Raw genomic sequence first — 13,868 nt, 5'->3', positions numbered from 1 at the left:
CCCTTTATTTTTAGGGACGCGAGATGCTGCACACTTTAGAATATAGACAGAACACTTAGAGACACTAAATTGCTTGGCAAGGGCATGTCAAGTTATTAATTCAAGGAGTTATTTAGGACTCGCATTGCTGACTTTTTCTGTTTGTGCTTTGTTGCATCTGGAAACAATAGACTAATGTAATATTCCTGGTAGATAAATAAGCAAGCAAGCATTTACTTGATTAAAAGTGAATATTTAAAGTGTCAAATTTCACTTTAATATTTTACTCCCAATCTGACTATATAACACTGAACCAGAAAATCATCTTTCAACAAGATTTTCTTTTGTTACTTCAACTGCCTAAAAGTAAAACAAACATCTTTACCTTGTTAATATTAGCCATCACTCTTTACAAGAAAATGTGACAAACATTGAAAAGGGTGACAAAAACATGGAGGGGGGGGCGTTCAGCATCTGTTGCCGACTTTTTTTTACCCCCCTCCCCCCCTCTAAGGTTTATGTCAAGCAGAAGCTGGAATTGTTAACGCAGATGTTGTCTTTTCAGAAATAAACATTGCTGCCAGCGTTCGTTCTATGCACATCCGAGGTGTCTGGGGTTAAGTAAGGATCTGCAAGAATCGCCTAACGCTCTGCAGGAGCTCAGGCGTGGAACCCTTCAGGAGACTGAACTCTGAAATATATGCTCAGGCACTTCTTAATTATTAGGGGTCAAATACTGAGAAGTCTGAGAAATGCCAGATTACTTTTAACATGCAGACGTATTTAAAAAGTTGCTTTTTTGTGCATTTTTTTTTCTCTGAAAACAGTACTTGTCTCAAGATTTGATGAGAAACCAGAAAGTTGAAATACATCCGTTTTAATTAATTAACCCACTAAAAATCAAAAATAGTAAATCTGCAGAGAACAGGAGGACAAACTAAAATATAAACAGGAACACATATGTTCCTACAGTCTTAGGAGCCAATATCAAAATTCAGTTCAATAAAAATACCCATCACACATGCATGGCAAAACACAAATAGAACGATAAATACAAGCAACCAAATTTAATATCCACTTTACAAAAAACAAATTACAACAAAAACACTTACACATAATGAATGTGATGGTAATGTACTTTTTTTTAACTACTGGATGACAGATGCTGGAATGCAGTTTTTTTTTTTTTTTGAAGAGGAATGAAAACACACTTCAGCTCACTGATGGCAATGTTTAATTTCCTCTCAGAGCAAAACATGCAAATGAACTGCAAGAACACAATTAAGTGAGTTGTTCATAACTGGGAGGTGGAGAAAAGGTTCACACAGGACAAAGTGTTTGCAGGGGGAGAGAATTCGCACAACTTGTTACGTACCTCTCTCCCCCCACACACACCCATACACACACACACACGCACACACACACACCCACTACCAGACTTTGTGTCCATTTACTGGCTTGTCACAAATAATTACCGCTGAAACAAAGAATGAGAACTATTCCTGACATATGAAGCGATATGTGTGAGCAGAGGTTTTCTGATTTTATTTTGACTTGTGTTTGAAAGACAACTGAAAACAGTCGTCCCTTGTTTAAAAGTCAACTTAAATGGGACTTTATTGTTATGGTATATTTTGGTTTACTGTCATTTTTCTGTGTGTATAATAACTAATTGAACTGAAGTGCAATTATTGCACATTGATAACTGTGAACATCTAACAGTAAGTCTACGTTCTAAATAACTAGCTTAAATATTCAAATAGATTCTGAGCTTTTCTGTATCATTAAGCTGGTAAAATGTAAAAAAAGGAACTAGGGTGAGCAATATATAATATTTAAAACAAAGATGTGAAAGCAATCCTCTACTAATAGCATAAACATAATTTGGATTTAAAATGTGTTTATTAATGCAAATTTAAATGCATTCATGTTTTTTTTTTAGATTTATGCATGCACAAAGGTTTGAGAAGTTGAACAGCACTTCTAGAAACAACAAGCAAAATTAAAATGAAGGCAACTGCTTCTGTGAACTCAAATTGAAATAACTGAAAATGCTATTTGTCTGAAATCAATAACACACCATCCTCTCATATCTCTGATCATTAAGATATCAACCATGTGTTAAAGAAACTTACTAGGATGAACCATGCACACAAAAAAGACAATAAAAATACTGCAATGACAGCTTTTCTCCTCCCAAAATATAACAAATAACAAAAAAAATATATAACAATGAAGATAATTGCAAATTGAACATAGGCCTACCATAAATACTGCTGCTAGTGATCATGTCTTCAAGCCTAAAAACAAAAGGATAGGGGGGAAAAAACAGCAGAATCGGAATTTTCACGAGGTGGAATTCCAAAGGTTGCTTCTCATTACAGCCACTTTCTTCCCTATCAGATTTCACAACTTGAAACAAAAAGGCTCCGTTGTTCTTTTCCTTACGCGCTCATTTTAGCCGAATAATTAAGGATAAGCTAAAAGAAAGAAAAAAATGAAATCAATAAAATTAATTTCAAAAAATAAAATTAAATAATCCCGGGGACAGAGACGCGCGTGTAGGGGCTGTCACTTCTTGCGCTGAGTTGAAACTAGAGAATAGGAAGCATGTGAGGCTCTGTAGATGACATAAAACACACATTCTTCAAGCCGCCCATTAAGAGGAAGAGGCTAAAGCAGCGTGAAGTCCCCTCCTCCCTTTACGTTTAAAATAGATTACTTGCCAGCAGTTGTCCCACTAAGAGCGCAATGACAGCCCATCTTTCTATTAACCTCCCGCCTGCAGTTCCAGCGGCCACTTTTATTCAGGCTGACATGCAAAAACTTCCCAATGCAGGAAAGTTATTTAGTAAAAGAAAGCCTGGATCCAGCCCTCAAACTACGCAGAGTGCCGCGTCAATAACAAAGTAGGTTCCAACTTCAAAATCATGTACCTCGCTTTTTTAAATTTTTTTATTTTTCTAATGCGTGCCATTTCGTGTGGGAAATAATAGTAAAATATATATATGAAACACGCAGGATTGAGCGTCCGCAGACGGACAGCGCTGCAGCCCTCTGATGCGCGGCACGGTCTCTCAGCGCTTCCACGGAGCTGCTCAGTTTCTCTTTCTATAATTTGTTCGCATCACTGGCAGACGGAGCGGGACTCACCTGTGTGAGGTGACAGGGCAGTCACAGTTTACGGGACCATCGATCCGCGGAACGCAGGGACGAACACGGGACTCGCCGCGATCAAGCGAAGCTGCTCTCGATTTGAAACCATTCCAAGTTAGTCAGGGAAAGACTGACCACAGCCTCTGCCATGTTGGAATTCCAAATCCTGGACAGCTGCTCCACTGACTGAAGGCAGCACGCCGCGCCACTGCGCATGTTCCGTCCGGTGAGAGCCAAATTCAAAGAAAGTCACCCCCAATGGGCAGCAGTTAAATATATTCAACGACCCGTGCGTGTTTTAGGAATTAGATTTTGTGCGTCAGAAACCTAAAAAGGGCTTTATATATATATATATATATTTTTTTTTTTTTTTCATATGATTAAATATTTTTAGTCAAAAATCAAAGTGCATGATTTTAAACTTAAATTTGTTTGGATTCTATTTTCAAATTTAAAGAAAATAAAATCACTATCAAAAGTTTTCCTCATATCTTGCCACCCTCCACATTTTACATACTCTTTTTTTTTGTGTACGTTTGTAAAAATTGCTCACAAACTGTAATGCACGGGTGTCAAACTCCGGTCCTCAACGGCCACTGTCCTGCAGTTTTTAGATGTGCCACAGGTACAAAACACTTGAATGAAATGGCTTAATTACCTAGTTCTTGTGTAGATCAGTTCTCCAGAGCCTTGCTAATGACCTAATTATCCTATTCAGGTGTGGTGCAGCAGAGACACATCTAAAAGTTGCAGGGCAGTGGCCCTCCAGGACTGGAGTTTGACACACATGCTTTGAACAAGTGTTGTAATTTCACACATGTGGAGTCTATGGGAATTTGGCACTGTTGTGTTGAGGTGGTGGTGCCCACTGATAGACGCTGAGAACATGGTGAATGGGTGATGTTCTTTGTGTGGAATGGCACTCCATTTGAACATACCCAAAAATCGCAGATGTCTTCATGTGCCCTTAAAGAATTGCCATTGTCAGTCGCTGTCTGTATTTTGAAGGAGGGTTTTCAACATTGACCTCACAATTTGATTTATGATGTTACAAGACACCTCTTTGTCCGAATTCATCAAAATTACTCATTTGCATGTGATAAGAAAATTATGTAAGTGGGACAATGAATTGAGGTTCATATAGAAAACAGTGTCTCCCACATTCAAAGCAATTGTTATTCACAGATTTCATTGCTAGCAGGAAGAAAATAAATCTAAAATGATGTGGTGTGTAGCAACAGGGAAACACCTAAACATGCTGGACTGCAGTAGCCCCTGGGGACCAGGGTGGGGGACCCATGTGCTGCAGCATCAGATACACAGCAGATTTAAACAGGAACATTAGTTAACAAAAGCTAAAGAAAAGCAAGACATCCAAGAAATTATATGTTCAGGCAAAACACTAACATGTACTTGTGAAAAGTGTGATTTTTGACCTGGTGTCGGTTAATTAAAACCCAGTTACAGAGTGAGATATATATTTTTATTATACTCATACCTTAATAATGATCATTCTTGTGATGGATCTCTTTATTTTACTGAATACCTTGAAAGAGACAGTTGGTCCCTTTAATACACTAGGGAGACCAAAGAGACCCTGGTTTGACACATTATGTGAGGTTTGGCCCCAAAAGTTGCATTATGCTCCTTCATCTCCATACCCAAGGCCCTGGAAAAGATTCATTGATTCAGCCTTCAGCGCTCCCTTGGCTGCAACATGCTAATTCCATCTGCCCTAACTCTTTGGAGAAATCATAAGGCAGGACAGGGAGCAGCCACTGAACTGCACCTGGAAATGACACTTTCAACACATCCACTCAAGCTGTATTTTAAAGTACCATGCATTTCATATTAGTAAGCTATACAACAAAGAGACAGGAAGAGTGAGGGGACAGAGATTCTGCTGTCGGGCATTAGAAGACGCCAGCATTCATCAGATAATTCATATGCTCACATGGCTCGAGTAGAAGTGAGCGTCTGAGCTTGCAGAGGAACAGCCTGTGAAAATTTCTGTGTGCTGTGAAGGTCACGGTGAAAACAACAGCAGTGCATTTCCAGGTGTAGCCACGTCCATTGTCTCCTTCCTCATATGGGCATGTTCAGTCTGTGCCTTTGTCCTTGTGTCAGCAGGCAGGACATTCTAAATTATTTTGCTCAGCTGCCTCCCTGAACTCTTGCTACAGCACGTCAATACACACATCATGCAGACCCCCGCACACACACACACACGCACACACGCACACACGCAAACTCACGCACGCACACAGCCATAAGGAGCACAGTTCATGTCCATCACATTCTGGAATTTTTGACACATGCCAAAACCTTCAGAAAAAAATGACATATTTCTACTTTTTGTTCTGTTGTCTTTATGATTTAAGATCAACATTTTTACTTTTGGACTTTGGTTATAAAAATTAACAGAAATGAAATTCAGCCCTTGAATGACAGAAAGAAAACAACTGAATATATCCGCTTTCCTGTTGCTCACCCAGCAAAACTGTTCATTTCCCCCGGAAAGAGGCTAGGGGCCTACAAGGCATGTGACTTACTTTTTCCTTTTTTTTTTTTTTTTTTTCTTTTTTGACCCTCTGCCTACTGAATCTTATTTCACGTGGGATCACTTCAGCAGCGTTGCCGGGCAGTGAAGCACTGACTCCGGAGAAACCATCAGCAGGCAGCGGAGCATGCATCTTCACGTAACCGTTTTTATTCCCCTGATCAGTGGTTTGTCGAGGTATTGACTGATCCTCAGCGTAATCACAGCAGCTACACTTGCATCATGTTTCATAACAAATAAAAATATGTTGAGTTCTCGGCCTGGCCCTGAAACCTATAATGCTTTTTCATCTCGGGTCTGTGTTTATATTCTCCGTCATTACACAAGTTAATCAAATTCGATTTGGGGACTTTTCATGGAGTGATGCTGTAAACAATATAATTTGCTGAGGTGCTGTACTGCATCTCTGGGCCATCAGAGTCAATGATTTCTCATCAGGAATAAAGATCTTTGAGCTCAAATGCACACTCGCTCTAGTCGAGTCACAACCATAAAACAATTTGCCTGAAGAGTACCAGATATCGTGGTGAGTAAAAGATAATCAAAATGCAATCATTTACAGACCAGATGTCGCTGATGGTTCTTCAAATGTTTATTTGAGTCCTTGCACTAGTAAAATAAATTTTATGTGAAACATTAGTTATTCACTACCTGTTTGTAAATGTCATGTGGGATAGTAGAATTAATATAACCAAGACTAACTCTGTAACTCTGGAATCAATCCTGCTTGCAAGCTGAGTTTCTTCAGCAGTTGATGCCAATGAACTGCTTAAATGTGGTAATTACAGAAAAAAATTAACATGACCTCTGTTAGAACACATGTAAGATGTTTATATCAGCTAGCTTGACTAGTTTAGCAGCAGTGCTAATGCTAAATTCATATTTTCTTAACCCATGCCCTTGCATATCTCAGCTGTGCATGAGATGTGCCGCATGGAAAAGTGAGTTTTCCTCTCCACCATCACCACATGCATGCTCAGAATGAGGAATTGCTTCAAAATCAATGAGCTAATGTTGTTCCCTGTTGCTACATGATCTGGACAACATGTAGCAACTAAAGGTAACCTCTGTGAAACTCTGTCTTTATTATTCTGAAGTATTTGCTATTGATAAATTTGTGGTGATTTTGAATGCATGCTAAATAATTTTTTTCTGCAATATGTAATGTTGGATACATACTGTAATCCTTTGCTCAAGTCAATATACAATTATGTTGTAAGATAATTTATTTTATTTAATTCATTGTGAATTTATGTTTAAGTGAATAATTACGATCCAAAAATATCAATAGACATCGGTGTAAAGAAAAATGCACGCCAACTGTCAGATCATTGTTATGGAATAAACTCTAACTATTTTGTTAAATCAGTGTGTATGTACTCTAGCTGAAATTCTAATAGGGAGCATCTTGAAGTGAATAGAGCCCACAAGAGGATAAGCTACTAAATCTTGCAATAAAGGCAATGTGATTTACAGTAAATTCCACAAGGCTGACAGTGCCACAGCTGAGGGCATAAACACTCCTTTCAGCTCTGTGCCTTAGTTCTGTCCGTTGTGAACTACAATCACGCAGGCATGCTGCTCAGTGGCAGTGACTTTGATAAATCACCAGGAAGTCCTGCTGTTGGCTTAAAACTAGCACTTGTTCAGTTGCAATTCTGCATTTGTCCCTCTTTAATGTTTATGGAAGTAGCTTTAGCAGTAATCTGTCAGTGATTGATTAGGTGGGGCTAAATCCCTTCTCCGTTCTCCTCCACCGGCTCGCTGTTCTGCTCCGGCTGTGTATTTACAGAAAGATGACTGTGTTGAGAAGGAGGCTGCTTATGTACCTGCAACGTAAACATAGTTACTTCCACTTGGGTGACTACAAGCTCAAGGATGACCACCAGTAAAACTAGAAACAAGGAGTGACATGTTTTGTTGTTGCCAAATTCATGCGCCAGTGGATAAAGAAATAGGCTTATAGACCTATGACAGAGTTGCTTTGGGAATAAATCTTGTTTAAAGCTGTCATCCATGTTCGGCACAGCAGAAAAAGATCTGCTGATGTCTGAATGCAGCGCAATCACCGCTTTGCCTGTGACACATCTAAAAAAGCAGAATTGTAGCAGACTTATATGTAAGCATTAGAACATATTTATTTTCTATGTGACTCAAGAGGTTGAAAAAGCAATTTAGAAAGGGTGTTGAGTATTGATCACACTTACCAGCAATCCATTTTAATTAAATATTAAGAGTGTGCTGTATTGATAACAACCGAACAGCAGCTGCTTTTCTTGTTCAAAAGTGGACAAACTGGGAAAAAAAGAAGAGATGCTTTAATACATGTAATTATACTTGAAGTATGAACGCAAGCCTGTGTTATATCTGATGCATTTTCTATTCATTCAATACTTTAGTTATTTTTAAAAGACGGTCTGAGTATGAACATGAATTTTAATGGAGATACTTAAATGGTAATTATTCCACTCAGGCTCAAACGTAGGTAACAAATGGAATTCAATCAGTGTCCGTGCATAATGATGGTCATTAGGAGAAAGAAAATAATAATGACATCCTTTCTGCATTAAACCTGCAGACACTTTACACAATGATCCCGCAGCCATTATTGATCTCCATGGAGATAAGCAATTGTCACTTTTCAACATTGTGCCTGGATGTTAAATACAGCTCATTTTGTTTTTCTGCAAACTATTTCAGCCAACACCAAATTTTCATTTAATTTACTTCACTGCGTGAAATCCTTGTCTTGTATGACATGATTGAAATTTAGGTTCATTGTCAGAGCTGCCTCTCCCCCTGCTTTTCTGCTTGTTTTTTATAAAGCTTGTATAAAATGAACATTATACTTAAATGTGGCTAGACTGGTACTGTGAATGTGACTGTAAATATGTGAATATGTGCATGCAGATACTAAGCTGCAGTAAATCCAAAATGTGCACCACTAAAAGCAACAGTTTTTTTCCCCCCTTTCTCTTCTAGATGTTTGCTATATGCTCGATACAATGCTCCTCATAAAACACAATTAGTTTTCATATTAGATAAAGATTGTAACAGTTGTGTACACATATTGTACAGTAGGCAGCATGTATTGAGTTGTATCCAAGACGACCACTTGGTTGAATAATTAAATAAGATCTCCAATCAAATGATCCATGATTTGCATGCCTTCTGTTGCCAACAAGCTCCATCTGTTTGGTTTTTGAGAGCTCTGACACAGTGGCTCGAGTGAGTGAAACAGCAATAATGTAATTGTGGATGTGACAGATACACCAGATGATGCCGGGACTGTTTGGAAGTCTGCTCCAAGGCATACTGTACAGCATGGTGTCATATGGTCGGCAAGAAAGCATGACAAAAACACTTTTGTGAAGACTCAGTTTTGTCTTCTGATTGTGAATAACTTTGAGAAGCTGCCACTGTAATTCAGTCCAAATAACAGATAAATCGCTTGTATCTAATGCCCGCACCTGATGCATTTTAACTGAGTAGAAAACTTGAGATTTGGATTGTGAAGGACAATAGTAGCATGCATAGTTTGGCTGAGTGCCAGTGGACAGTGCAGAGCTTCAGTCAGCAGCAGGTTGAGTCCAAGTCCACATCAGGAGAGACAGACTCTGCTGCTTTGACGGATCCGTCATAGCAGCCACGGTTTGTCCTCTGCAGGAATTCAGACGTTTTCCACTATTAAAACATTTTTTCCACCAGGTGTGCCTTATGTCTGTCTTCGCTTATTTCTCTTCGGTTCTGATGTGTTCAGAAGACACATAAAATCACATTAACATCAAAACAGCTTGTTAGCAGTCTGTTGAAAAAGTAAATTAGTGTGATTTTAACCTCAAAGAATTCCCCAGCAAGAGTTAATTTAAATCTAAAGACTTTCAGTGCGTTGCAGATGACCTACACTGTAAGGTCACTTACATTATGTGTATAATTTTACTGAGGCTGATTAGTTAACAGTTAAACAACATTTTTAAAATGGTCAAAGACGAAGACATTAAAAGCCAGTAAGACACAATTTTCTACAGTGGTGCGCCTTTGATATTAAAGCACATCTGCTTATTTAAACAAGTGATGCCAGGGTCATTCAATTAATGCCTCTCCCTTTTTATCAGCTTCACTGGCTCCACAGTAACTGAGTGCCTCTTCGCCCATCACACTTAAGTGCTTTTGTGTTTATGTAAAAGCCCACTGCCATCACACTGGAAAATTTTTTAACAAGTTTATGAACAAGGATTTAAATAATTTGATGTCTTAAAAAAAATCATGTTCATTTTGGTTTCCTACTTTTGTGCAATACATTTGGTATATATGTATATTTTTATCAATTTATTGAATGAGAAAGCATGGAGATGCAACATGGGAGCACAAATGAGTGTTTAACTATGCTGAATTCAACATAATAAAACAAAAACAATAATAATAATAATAATAAAATTATATATAGTTATCAGAAATTTGTGATTGAATTTCCTCTGCTTATCTATTTTTTCCTCTCTTTTTTCTTGAACAGGTTTCTAATGTCAATGACACATTTAATGTCCCTTCTGATTTTTCTGGTTATCTGGTAATAATTTAAATTTGGAAAACATGATTTTTTTTTTAATTCCATCATAGATTATGTAATCTGCCTTGCATTACATCCCCTATAAATTCAATACTGTACTTATGTTCATGTGAACATGAGTACAATGTTGCCTTTCTGTCCTTCTGATGCTTCAGTGCAAGCCATTTGATCTCCACCTAAGCCAGTTCCTTCAGACTAGTCAGCAGCAATTAGCAAACTCCTGACGGAACTGCACATTTACTGAGCTCATTGTATGAGCTACCAGTGCAACGCTGGTGAAAACTTTGCTATAGAGTTAATAGAGGAGTGTTGTGAAGACTTCCTGAAGGTGGAGTTTCAGAAAGAGCAGGAGTTTTCAAAGATGCAGGCAATGAGTTAAATTGCAAAGCCAAATGTCTTCAAAGTCATATTTGACTTATATAGCATTTTTATCATAACTTAAGGTAACATAGTTGCTTGATTGTGCTATAAAATGGCAGTATGTGCCTATAAATCACATAGTGGTGCACCTTTAAAGTCGCTGACATGGCAGGGAAGTTATCTCTCTATTCTGATAAATAATATGATGTAATATCGGTTTGAACCAATAAATGTGGCACATTCAGGTTTGGGGAAATGATTAAAAAAGGCGTCTTTTGAAGTGACAGTTGAGTCCCAGTACAAACTTTACTAAACTTTACTAAAATCACAGTTTCAATTTAGCTAATAATACTTAAATAAATGTAGATCTTACAACAATATCATTGTATTCAGGATTACTCACTGCTGGTCTTTTGACATTAAGAAGCCTCATAGAGTTTTGTTCTGCGATAATATAATCACATATTATATTATAAGTGACAAGTAAGTATATATTTTCTTCATTAGCATATTCTCATCAACACAGAAATAGACAGGTGTATGACACTGAAAAGAAAAATTATAAAATACAAATTTTCACACCAAGTGGTTCTGTTGACAGAAACTTCGGCCGTGAGGATTAACAATGAGGATTATATTTTTCTGCAAGTGTTCAGATATTTCAAATTAGTTGTAGTTAGAGAATGAGTTTGACGACTCTGAGGCAAAGGTCAAGGGTCTGACAAAAAGAAAGGAAAAACGCACTCTTAATTAAGGACCAGCTGCTGAGTCCAACACAAAGCCATATGTGTTTTACCATCCAAAGGAAATCCATATGATTTTATTTTTGTATTTAAAGAAAAACAGAACCAAAAATGCTGTTTTATTTCAGCTTAAGGCAAAACTTTGAATCTTTCTGAAGTAGAAAAAAGCTGTGAAGGAACAATAATTTTGTACATTTTAAGCTGTTGACTTAAATAAAATAAACTGTTAGAAAATTAAATTCAAAAATCAGATTTCTTTATTAGTTTACTTCAGAAATATTAGTGAATTAAAACAAAATGCTGTCAGTCCTCATCAGTTTGACCCATTTGATTCCCTGAAGTCCCATGTAGCCAAAACAAGAGAGAGAAAAGAAGATGCTTTTGCGAAACACAGTGCCCGGAGTTTGATTCATTTTGCAAGGCAATTCCTCTCCAAACAGCTCCAAGACTTCCTGATCGCCTGTAATCCCCAGCTTTCACACATAAGTCATTGAGAGCGATGGAGTCCCCTCTGTTTACTCACTCCAACCCAAATGATCTTTCACAAGTAGACCACTTCAGTTGTGAAATGGAATTTGCCAGGGTGTTCTGTCCCAAGTCTATTTCTCTGTACGCTTTACCAATTCCCAAACAGGGTTCAGCCGCTCGCAGATAATGTCTGTGTGGATTGAGCCTGGCTTCTCTGCTATTTTAATGGCCCTCGGGAAAAGGTATTTGATGGAAGTAAAGGAGGGGGGGAGGGGGTGGCGTCTTGAGCACATACGCAACCCTCAATTACATTTTGTTTAGTAATGAACACGGTTAATGGCAGTTAGAGAGAAATATAAAGATATATTGTGTGTGTAAAAATGCATTTGCTGCCAGAATTAATAAAAAGTAGAGTGGTAAAGGAAAATAATAGGAGGATGATACTCATCTTACAGTCAGTGGCTTTAATATTTAATGTGATTTTATACAGGATATAGTTTTTTTTGTTTGTTTGTTTGTTTGTTTGTTTTCCAGTTCGTTTTGACAGATATACGCTTACACATTAGAGTTTGAAGAGCGTAACTGATGGCTCTATTTTTGCAGTAGTTGACAGTATTATTGCTGTGGTATGTAGTTATGATAAATGGTTGTTTAGGAGGGCCGCATTTACTTTGTGGAGTCATTATGAGAATATTATGTATGAGAAAACAGTCATTAATATTCATTATAATTGCAAACAACTGAGCTGAATGCTGATCGAGTGTGTTGCCAACATGGACCTGACTCTCTCCTAATGCACCTCTCACCGTTTTTGTTCAGCAATCAATGTAGGTGTTGAGGATGATCTCTAACTTGAGCTGACTTTTAGTTAGAAAGCCCAGAATTCCCTTTTGGGAAGCATAAATTAATATATCGCACAGCATATTGCTATTTTAGTAGGATAAATACAGACGGTTTATATCATTCATAGAGGGGCACTGTGCTGTCTGGAAAAGTGTGGAGTTTTATTTAAAACATCCGTCCATCTGTCCTTGTCACCAAAATATTTCCCATTTACACGTAAAGCTTGACCACTGTAAAAATATTAGACTCAGGGTTGTGTGTTTTAAACATAAATGTAAGCATTGGTCATAAAGTTCAGAGGATTTTGGGAACTTGAGTCTAGAAAAGTATGCAATTGTGTCACCTGAAATGTGGAGGAACCATGATTATAAATCTTAAAATGCAAAATCTTTGGACCCACTTTTACCGAACTGTGCATTGCCTGCCTCATGGCCTCTGGATGCAATGTTTCTATTCCATTTGATAAGGGCTCAGATTTTGTTTGTATCTGGTAATTGGAGCAATGTTGTAGTGCGAAGCACTGATACATTTCCTAGTCTACACATGAATGAGGCTGGCAATGGAAGGGAAAGGTCAGGCCCTGGACTTGCCTTTCTCCCTCAGGGCCCTGAGCTGTAGGGGCTGGAGAACACCACAAACAATTAAACATGTTGCTTCTCAGGGCTGAGCGGCTGGACTCCTGTTGGTTAGAGAAGGTTTTTTTTTTTTTTTTTTTTTTCAACCTCAGTGGGTTGTTGTTGGTCACTCTTCAGAGCAATAATCTGCAGGTCTGAGCAATCAATACCACCACGACAGCTTCAGCTTCCATTAGCGCAGGCGTCTCTTGAGTGCCTGCGCATGAGGAGAGGAGCACAGACCAGGCATCAACAAACACATCAACAGGTGCAAACACACAGATACAGGCAAACACACACTGACATATATTCAAGCTCATGCTCAGAATCACCCACTCACACATGTACATGCATTAACACATGGGCACCAACACAGTTGGCCACAGCAGATAACAGATACATTGTTACATATTGAATTTAACTCAGTTAATTTATTCAGTCATATAGGCCAGATTTCGCGAAGACTCGCACATATGTTTCAATTGTAATTGGTGGAATTATCTTTTACACTTAATGACTTGGGTAAAAAAAAAAAAAGGAAAAAAGTAAAAGAGTACTCTACCATAAACATCAAAATA

General features: G+C 38.1%; 1 protein-coding gene across 2 annotated transcripts in view; it reads right to left on the bottom strand.

Moving 5' to 3' along the window:
* The window catches only part of fign (fidgetin), a 33,630-nt gene extending 30,168 nt beyond the window's left edge, over window positions 1-3,462 (bottom strand). The window contains exons 1-2 of one of the 2 annotated variants that reach the window (XM_007546588.2): window positions 3,133-3,462; window positions 2,245-2,279 (exon numbers count right to left, since the gene is read on the bottom strand). In XM_007546588.2, coding sequence (XP_007546650.1) covers window positions 2,245-2,269 — 25 coding nt within the window. In that variant the 5' untranslated portion in view covers window positions 2,270-2,279; window positions 3,133-3,462. The remainder of the gene's footprint in view (window positions 1-2,244; window positions 2,280-3,132) is intronic. The other variant, XM_007546589.2, reaches the window with a different exon arrangement.
* Between the last annotated feature and the right edge of the window lie 10,406 nt (window positions 3,463-13,868).

This window comes from Poecilia formosa, unplaced genomic scaffold (assembly GCF_000485575.1).
Source record: "Poecilia formosa unplaced genomic scaffold, Poecilia_formosa-5.1.2 Scaffold16, whole genome shotgun sequence".
Lineage (NCBI taxonomy): Eukaryota > Metazoa > Chordata > Actinopteri > Cyprinodontiformes > Poeciliidae > Poecilia > Poecilia formosa.
The sequence above is the reverse complement of the archived record's forward strand: the minus strand, read 5'-3'. Positions and strand labels throughout refer to the sequence as shown.